Below are 10,081 nucleotides of genomic sequence, written 5' to 3'. Positions count from 1 at the left end.
CCCCTCCCCCTCCCTCTCTCCTCCCTTCCCTCTCCCCTCCCTCTCCCCTCCCTCCTCTCTGCTCTCTTCCCCTCCCTTTCCCCCTCCTCTCCCCTGCCCTTCTCTTCCCCTCTCACATCCCCTCCTCTTCTTTTCCCTCCTCTTTCCTCTTTTCTCCTCCCATCCCCTTACTCCCCATTTTTGTGTGTAAAATGCATTCACATGGATGTGCCCAGCTGAGCATGTGCACTGGGGATCCGAGTATCTTCCTGTATCCCTTGCTATCCTGAAGCAGGGTCTCACTGAGATGGAAGCTCACCATTCCATCTGGTCTGGCTTGTCAGTGAGCTCTCAAGACCTGCTTGCCTGTGTCCACCCCAATGCAAGGGTTATGATGTGCAAGCTATGCCTGGCTTTTACAGGGCTGGTATACAGGGGATTTGTATTCAGGTTCTTGTGCTTGTGAACCTAGCACCCTTCCACCACCACCACCCATCTCCCCAGCCCCATTGCCACCTTTTCTTGTTTCTACCCAAAGCTGCATGGCAGCAAACTCACTGTACTCTCTATCCATCATACAATTCATTCTAGACTAATGGAAGTGATCAAAAAGAAAAAGAAGAGAAAATGACAACTCTAATAAAGTAGATCAAACATGGCATAAGCTGATTCCAGCAGCAAGAATTATAAACTGGCTAGTGCACCTCTCATCCGATTTGAGAGCGGTTTTAGGTTCTGATAGAGGGAACACTGTGTTGTTTTGAATTTCCCCAATTTATACATTAAGAAGTGTGTGCCTCTGTGTGTGTGTGTGTGTGTGTGTGTGTGTGTGTGTGTGTGTGACATTTACACACTCAGTTCTGGGGATTACACACACCAGGCAAGAGCTTCTTCCACTGAGCACCAAGCCACCCAACACATAAGGGTTTGTTTGTGGTTTTGTTTTTTTCAGTCACTTTAAAACTTGCTTGCTTGACTTAACAGTGTAGAACACAGACATGTGGAAGGCCAGGATCACACATTCAAGAGGTTGCTTGTTAGAGTGGCCACGGGAAGGAGCTGCCCCCAGTGGAATCTAGTAGATAGCAAGTCCAGCTCATAGGTGTCTGCTAGCATACTGATATTTTAGTGACTCTTATGGATTGATCTTTTTCATCCTTGCCAGGGCAAAGCAACAGTTAAACTTTCCTGACTGAGCTAGACTTTGTAAGGTTTCTAAAACATTCTTAAAAGGTAGTCCGTTTGTGGCCCTGATCCCTCTCAAAATCAAGCTTGATTCCCTTTGTCTCACAGCAATATTAAACACATGAAGAAACAGCTTGACCGCCTCGGCCTGTGCTTCAGCTGGGACAGGGTGAGTGAACTTCTCTTCCTGGGCTCTGTTCAGGGAAGGGCCTGATAGACTGAGGCCCTTCCTCGAGTTTGGGTTGGGAAAAGGAAGTGACAGATCTCTGGAGAGAAGCTTAACACTCCACACACAAAAGAATCCAGAGTGGGTGTTTTGCCTGCATACAAATAATTTTCTGTGGGATTAAGCTAAGAGAGCTAGCTTCTTATTTGACTTCATAATTCGTTGGGCTGTGTGTGTGGCAAAGACTTTGCACAAGGATTTCTGGCTCACAGCAACAGTTTAAAAGGATTATTAGAATAAACATAAAAGTGATTAAATATTAACCTGCTGGTCCTTTGGGTGATGAACTGGCTATTTATTTATATTTTGTTCTGAGTTCAGAATTGGTATGCACAAGCCCATGGTGATTCTGGCACATACAGTGTTTAGTGTGTAAATCTGCCAAGAAGTAACAACAAAGCAAAGCCAGTGGGAAATTCCAGACTCTGAGGGTTACAAATGAGTACCTGGGGGCTCATGCCAACTGTGAAAGGAGACCTTCAGAGCCCAGCCCAGGCATTGGAGGAATAGGCTGCTGAGTAAGGAAGACTACTGTTTGCCCTTCAGTGAAAGGTCTCTTCCATGCCATGATCCCTCTCAGCACCCACTCACTCAACAGACCGGGTGGGGTTTTGCTGAAGCACTGGGAAAAATGCAAAATCAAATCCCTTCCTTCCCCAGTAACCTCTGACGTGAAGAGTACAGTGGGAAAGACAAAAGAGGTGCAGTTAAAAAGGCCTTGGTTTTTTGGTTTTGATTTTCTTTTCCTGCTCCAGATCACGTCGCCTTGAGCACCCAGTGGGGATTTGCTGGCAGAGAGTAAAATGCAAGGCCATCTCAGAGAGCCAGCCTTCAGGGGTGGCATTCATGGCTTCCTTAAATGAGTGCGTGTGTGTATGTGTGTGTGTGTGTGTGTGTGTGTGTGTGTGTGTAAAACCCAGGGCTCCAGCCCATATTTATTTTCTAATTAGAATTTTTAAAAAGGTGTGTGGGTGTTTTATGTGTACATATGTCTGCACCATGGACTTGCCTGTTGACTAGAAAGACCAGGAGAAGGTGTCAGATGCCTTCAAATTGGAATCAGAAATGGTTGTGGGTGCAGGAAATCAAACATGGGACCTCTAGAAGAGCAGAAACTGCTCTTAACTGCTGAGTCATCATTCTAGCTCCTCAAATTCAACTTTTTAAGACAGTTGTGGGAGGCTCTTGCCAAGAATTGGGGTTAGGTTTCTTGCATCCACATGACAGCTCACAGCCAGGAGGATCTGATCCTTTCTGAGGGCACAGCACTCACATGGCTTGCTTACAGACATGCACACAAAGCACCTAATACATATAAGATAAAATAAAAAAATTGAAGCCATAGTTATAAGTGTCCCTTTTTCATGATTTCTTACATTTGACATTTTGTTTTCTTTTTTCTCTATTTGAAAATATCAGTTCTAGATTGTATTCTGCTAAAATATGAAACATGTTTGCTTGTTTTTAGCAACACATGCTAGGTATAACCACTAAAACTATAAATAGCCTTTTTATATTTTCCACTTTTTCTATAGTTCCATTTTCAGGAATTTTAGTTTTTGTACGTGAGGGCACAATGAAGCCATTGTTTCTGCTCCATGAGTAGAAGGAAAGTTTATTGGGGATCAAACTGCCAAGGTTATCTCTCATGGAGAGAAGGGTGGCAGAGAGAATTGAAAAATGGCAGAAAAAGAAATTGGACTTCATCTGACAGTCAGTAGGGTGGATTGGCTGGCTCTTGCACAAGGTCAAACAAACATTGGAGTTGCTGTCCCAAGACACTGTAGTTAGCTGCAGAGCTGCCGGCTGCATATGAGCAGGAGCCGGGCAGCCAAGCTGCTGTGCTGTTCATAGCCTGTGTTTGTACCGTCAGAACTTACAGCTGGGATAAGGATGGGTGTCTACTGAGAGCATCACCGATACTTTACAGCTTGAATAAGGCTGCAAAGCTACTGAGAGTGCCATCTGTACCTTACGGCTTGATAGGGCCCAGCTGCCACTGAGTGCTTTGTGGCAGCCCCTTTGTTTCTATTTCTCTTGCTTTCTCAGCATGGTGTAATTTCATCGGTAAAGAACTCGGGTTGGAGAGGTGACTCAGCAGGTAAAAATGCTTGTCATACAATCGTAAGGTCTAGAGTTTGAATCCCAGCACATGCATAACTCATATAACATGCGTTACATACACCTGTAATCCCGGATTAGAGTGGGGTGGAGACAGCAGGATCATTGTGGCTTGCTAGATTCTAGCCTAGCTGGCAGAATGTGAGTCCCAGGTTCAAAGACAGACCCTGCCTCAAAGGAAGAGGCAGAAAGTGATAGAAGAGGATACACAGTGTTCTCTTCTCGACTCATATGAACGTACAAGTGTGTGTTTCTGCACACATATGTGTGCATACATGGGGAGGGGGGAAGGGGGAGGGTAGAGAGAGTAGGAAGGAGGGAGGGGGAGAGAGAGGTGAGGGGCATTCTTTGGAATAGCAGTTTGCACATTTTACATTTCCAGGGCCGTGTTGGGATTTCTTCATGCTGTGGGCTCATCTGTTTCAGCCTTTCCTTCCCCACTGTTAGATGGTGATTGCAATTCAGGAATAATGTCCTCTTCATCCCAAACACACCGGCCCTGTATCCGTCCTGCCTGGGTTCATTTTCAGACACCATGGTTAAGCTTACAGAATGGAAAGTCATTATGACTTCAAGATCCTGGCTCCTTATTCACGAATATGACTAACCATCAGATAAGAAGGGTCAAACCCTAGAAATGACAAGGCCTGCAGGATAGTAGATATATTTTTAAATGAGGTGGGTTTTTTTTTTTTTAATTTTGAAAGAATCAAAAACATCTGAAAAAGTACTTTGAGGCAGGTAAGTGCCTGGCAACCAGGTTGGGGAGAAGCTCCCCTCGTGAGAGCACAGAGCCGGTTGCCTTGACAACACGTGGCAGGCACTGCAAGCATTTGACTAAGCAGTCTCCTTTTAGGTTCTTACAAGTGAAACCATTTGTCTGCCCAATCTCTAGCTCTGGGTTTCTGGTGTTCCCTTAGAAGAATGAGTGGCTCCTGTAGGTGTTCCCTGTAGTCCAAACTCACCTTTGAGGGGGCAAGGTGGGACCTTTGAAGTGAATTTGCTGTATATCTTTTGAGACTAACATGTTTCAGTCATCCTGCAGTTCTGACCTTGTCTTGGCACATGTGCATCTCCAACTAGGCCAGTGTTTACCGGCTACTTCTCTTCCTCCACTGGAACCCTAGCCAAAACAAAGCAAACAAAAACAAACAAAACAAACAGATTTCTAGGTTAGAAGCCGGGAAAATATGTAGTCACTAAAATGCCTCCTGTACAAGCACAAGCACAAGCACCTAAATTTGGATACCCAGCACCTACATTAAAATCTGGACTAGGACTGGGGTGCAGAGGCAGGAGGATGCCTGGAATCAGCCCAGCTAAATTGGTAAGCTCCAGGTTAGTGAGAGAGCTTGTCCCAAACAAAATGCAGAGTGTTGAAGATGTCCATTACCTACCTCTAGTCTGAACATGCTCATATGTGAACACAGATATGAACATGTACAGACCCCCACCCTACAAACACACACACACACACACACACACTGCTGGGCTATTAGACATTTTTTTAAATGACATTTTCTAAGTTTATGGTTTCATTTCTTTGTCTTTGTCTCAGGTGAAATTGTTCACACTGTGGCAAGTTCCTCCAACTCATTGCTTAGTGGAAGTGCAAATAGCTCTGTGGCTGTCACTGTTTGCTTTGTGGGCTGATAAAGAAGGCATTTGCTTCCAACTCCTGGCCCTCATCCATGCCTTTAAAAAACAAAATGCCTTCACATTCTCAGGAAACTGAGAGACCCAGCCTCGTGAAAGTATCTGTTGGAAGATTCTGCCTTGGTGAACCTGAAAGTTTGAGGATGTTTCAAATCATATAAATTTAAATCATATAAATCATATAAATTCAAATCAGTGTTCCTTCCTTCTAGAAAGATGGAGTGCTGGTCTCTGCCCACCTAGACTGACAACAAATTGCAACTCAAACTAGTTAATCCCTGTTGATTTATGGAGGTGTTCTGTCCCTAAATGTCAAGTTAGCAGAGCTGTGCTTTGTTAGGATGCCTTGATGAAGTTCTTGTCAGCTGGTAAAGAATAAGTACCAAGAAATTTACCAAATTGTTATTCTCTTTGTCTACATATGGGAAAACAACTATGGGTTGGAGAAATTGTCAAGATACCAGGTTCTCTCTCTCTTCTCTCCTCTCTCTCTCTCTCTCTTTCCCTCCCGCCCCCCCTCCCCCCCCCTCCCCCTTTTTCTCTCTCTCTCTGCCTCTCCCCTGCCCTTTCTGAAGAGGAGTTATTTTCAGTAAGAAAGACAGTGTCTTCAAAACTGCAGGCCTCAATCGTCCTGCTGTTAATATTCTAAATTTTCTTTAAGAAATGTAGAACATGAACCTTTCAAATCACTTAAGAACTTAACTTGTGGCCTTGGATTTGGAAAGCAAGACCTTTAAGAAAAAAAAAAAAAGACACACGCACACACGCACACACACACACTATAAAAGTGTGGTGCCTGGCATTTGTCAGTTTGGCTTTTCTTTAAATGTTCATTTTCAGCCTAAAGATAATCCTGCATGGAAGAACATAAACGCATGAAAATGAGTGCTTAGACAAATGTTAGGTTTAAGGTTAATGATTTACCCTGATATTAACACCTTTTCCTTCAGTTCTGCAAAGAGGCGAGCAGGGAAGGAATAGGGGATGCAAGCGGAGATGGAGACCGACAGATGGAAGGAAGAGGAACAAAGGAAAGAGGCCAGGGGAAGTCCACAGCGGGGTCTCAGTAAGCCTGGCTGAAGGATCATGGGGATGATGGTCCAGAAAGGAGGAGGGAGGCCATGTGGCCTAGTGTGGGCCTGACAATGTCAAGGAGCCACTGGGAACGATGTAGCTAGGAGGGAATGCAACAGGACCGCGACCTGGGAAACCAGTGGATGTAAAGTGCCAGCAGGCTTGCTTCTCTTTTCCTAAGGGCAGATGGGAAGGAATGGGGTAGATGGACATGGATGAGATGCTGAGGAAGATGGTGACACTAAAAGTCCTCGGACTTCTCAGAGGTAGAAGAGAGGTCATCCTTCTGGACCTGAGCCTAGTTGTGTGTAGCCAGACTTGGAATGTCAACTCTCCATGTCATTCTCTTCCCTGGACAGTATTCTGAGTCTGTAGAATTGAGTTATGAGTGAATGCATGTGCAGTGCCTACCGGTGAGTGTCTTAGCATAAAGACCCATCAGCTGGCCTGGTGGCACAAGCCTGTAACCCCAGTACTCAGGAGTCAGAGGTAGACAAGTTTCTCTAAGTTTGAGGCTAGCATGGTCTACAGAGCGAGTTCCAGGACAGCCAAGGCTACATGGAGAAACCCTGTCTTGGAAAACAAACAAACAAACAACAAACAAACAAATGACCCAGCAGGTGACCTTATTCAGTGTCTTCTCATTGATGAATTAAAAGAGAACAGCGGTATACTGAGCCAATATGACACTAGACCATTGTGCAGGGCACCTCATTGTGTCTCTTTCCCAGAGGGTACTGTTCTGTGTTTTTGATTTGGAAATTGCCAACGATAAACACAGTTCTCCATTGTCTTTGGAGTTTTGGAGGCTCTGCACACAGATTCCTTAAATCATTGTATGGTGTGTTAGGGAGACTCTTCTCGGATGAACTGCTGTAAGTAAACCAGGAACAATGGTACACTCCTTTCTTTTAAAACCTGCTTTATTTATAAAATTATCTAAAACTCTGCCTCAGGTCAAAGTTGCTTTGCCTTGCTTAGTTTTGGAAAAGGGTATCATGCTATAGACCAGGCTAGCCCAAAACTCACTGTGTAGCTCAGACTGGTCTCAAATTCATGGGAATTCTCCTGCCTCTGCCTCCTGAGTATGAAATTATGTATGTATGTCACCACATCTAGCTTTACTGTTTTGTAAATACCCTTAACCCCTGGAATGGATGTTTTGTTTAATGAAGACTCATGAACCTTCAGTACACATCTGAGGGGTTGACAGTGTTGGAAAGCCAGGCTGATCTGCATCAGATCCCTTCATTCTTACAGTGGTTGCACCATCTGTCAGAACACACTACTAAGGTCAGAGAGTCATCTGATTGAGGTGGTCCAGGTCACGCAGGACTGGGGCCTCTGCCTGTAGCCCCGTGCTTTTCCATCTCCTCATAATCTGACAGCCTGCTTGAGAGGTGAATAATACTTACAAGTATAAATAACAAGTCTAGACAGTCTATGCTACGTCCTGAGTGAGGGAAGGGCACTTGGCCTTTAAGCTTTATCCTAGTGGTGATGACCACTGAGTCATCAGCCTCTCTTATTAACAACTGTTCTTGAGGTTTTCTTATTGTTTGGACTTGGGTGGCTTAGCTGGGTCTCCAGTGAAGGGTCTTCCAGACCAGGGCTAGAAGCACGTGTGTGAAAGCAAGCACACTTACCTGACGAGTCATCTTGCTGGCCTTCTCTCCCCTTCCTTGTGCTGGGGTTGAACCCAGAGCCTCTTGCATGCTGCACAAGTGTCCCACCACTAAGCTCTGTGATAGCCCCTTCCCAACACTGGCACCCAGCTCATGCCCTCACACTTGTCCTGCTGCCTCCACCGTGTGAGTAGGTCACAGTCCTGTACCGCTTCTCCTTCTCATCATTAACCGTGTAGTGAATGTCTGGAACTCACTGTGTAACCCAGGCTGGCCTCAAACTTTCAGTCCTCTTGCCTCAGTCCCCTGCTACCAGCTTTCTATAGAGAAAGAGAAAAAAGGAAAAGCCCCAGACAAAAACCACAGGAAGAGCTAACAGACCCAAACCAGGACTGTGCTAAGTTGTATCACGATGTATGTCCCTTTTCTGCCTGGGGATTGCTGAGGGACCTCTGAGTGTCCTTCTCTGACGTCACACTCATTGAGATATTTCTCGAGCAAGGAAGGAGTGGCGGGGCCCAGACGGGTCCTGAATGCCGTGATCCTAACATCCAGTGCAGTTCTTCGGTACTGCAGACATAACCAGGCTGTGCTGCCTCAGCCTCGTGGACATCATTGGTGCCAAATTACTGGGCCACAAGTCACTGTGACATTGGCTTAGTTGTTAGGTTAAGTTATTCAAGGTCATTAGGTGAGGATGGTTGGTTTCCAAGAGGTTGCTTTGACCCTCTTTGTGTTCTGAGAGAACATATCTTTTGCCTTGGGTCCTATAAATCTATGAAATATTTTCAACACCAACCCCAGACAGTGTAAAGTGTAAGACTGCAGTGCAGAGCCGCCACTTGACTGAGATCCCAGATCGACAGCTAGCTGGTGCTGTCTAGAGCTCACGGGAGATAACGCTGACACCCTGATGGAGACCTGGGAGGAGTCAGTTGTGCCTGCTCTTAGAGCTGTGCACTTGGGTCACCTGACTATGTTACAGCCGACAGCACCTTAATGCAGGCGTGGGCTTATCTGTGTATGAGCGATTTCCTACATGTATGTATGTGCACCATGTGCATGCCTGTAGAGAGTTTGGATCTCTTAGTACTGGACTTACACACAGGTTTGAGCTGCCAATGTATGCTTGGGACTGAACCCCAGTCCTTTGCAAGAGCAGCAAATGCCTTTAACTGCTGAGCCATCTCTCCAGCTTTGTGAATGCATTTGAAAACAGAAAAGTAAGGAAGAGAGATGTTGGGGGATTTAGGGACAGCCAGTTTTATTTGCTTTTTCTGGTGGTCTCAGCAAGAAGTCTTATCAACTGGTGCCATCCATGCCTGTGGGCAGATGAAGGTGGCAGGGAGCCCCACTCCACAGAGGCAGGGTGCCTGAGTGGGCCCTGCAGATGTGGTTGGATCTGGATATTTGGGTTCCTGGGATAGATTCCAGAGGATGCTCTTCAAACACCTCTGTGTTGACGTCTGTTTTGTGGGAGGGATGAACCAATGTATCGATAACCACACGCCTTTCTAACTTCAAGACAGAAACATTTATTACATGAAATTTTCTAAGTCAGACCACCACTTGGGAACAGATTAAATTATTTAAATTTTAGATTTTACAAAAAATAAAAAGAAATTACTCGTCCCCAGCAAACAGCATTCCAGCCCTGACCTGTGTCTGGTGCAAGGGTCCCCGTGGTTTGCATCATGTTTAGTGGAGGCCATAGCCGATGGAGGAGGGAAACTCAGTAAAGGAGATGAGATTTAACCTTCTTTGTCACTTTTATGGATTGCCCACTAGAGAGTTGTCTGGCTGATGTTCCTTTGATCTGCCTGTGGCTTCAGACTTAAAATGAAATAATATAAACCTTTAGATCAGCATTGCTCTGTTACAATTTAAAGCTAAGAACAGTGTACGGTGCCTCATCCCTATAATCTAATACTTGGGAGGGTAAGACAGGAAGATTACCTGAGTGTAAGGCCAGCCTGGTTACATGCAAGACCCCACGCACAGGAAGATTACCTGAGTGTAAGGCCAGCCTGGTCACATGCAAGATCCCACCCACAGGAAGATTACCTGAGTGTGAGGCCAGCCTGGTCACATGCAAGACCCCACCCACAGGAAGATTACCTGAGTGTGAGGCCAGCCTAGTCACATGCAAGACCCCACCCACAGGAAGATTACCTGAGTGTGAGGCCAGCCTGGTCACATGCAAGACCCCACCCAC

The 10,081-nt window shown here is 45.6% G+C and overlaps 1 protein-coding gene across 2 annotated transcripts in view; it reads left to right on the top strand.

Annotated features, from left to right (window-relative positions):
* Positions 1-10,081, top strand: part of Lars2 (leucyl-tRNA synthetase 2, mitochondrial) — a 94,474-nt gene that overhangs the window by 27,419 nt on the left and 56,974 nt on the right. For both annotated transcript variants that reach the window (XM_028767338.1, XM_028767337.1), the window contains one exon: positions 1,273-1,333. In XM_028767338.1, the coding sequence (XP_028623171.1) occupies positions 1,273-1,333 (61 nt within the window). The remainder of the gene's footprint in view (positions 1-1,272; positions 1,334-10,081) is intronic.

This window comes from Grammomys surdaster, unplaced genomic scaffold (assembly GCF_004785775.1).
Source record: "Grammomys surdaster isolate TR1022 unplaced genomic scaffold, NIH_TR_1.0 172, whole genome shotgun sequence".
NCBI classification, from domain to species: Eukaryota; Metazoa; Chordata; class Mammalia; order Rodentia; family Muridae; genus Grammomys; species Grammomys surdaster.
Note: the sequence above shows the minus strand (reverse complement) of the source record. Positions and strands in the feature narration are given on the sequence as shown.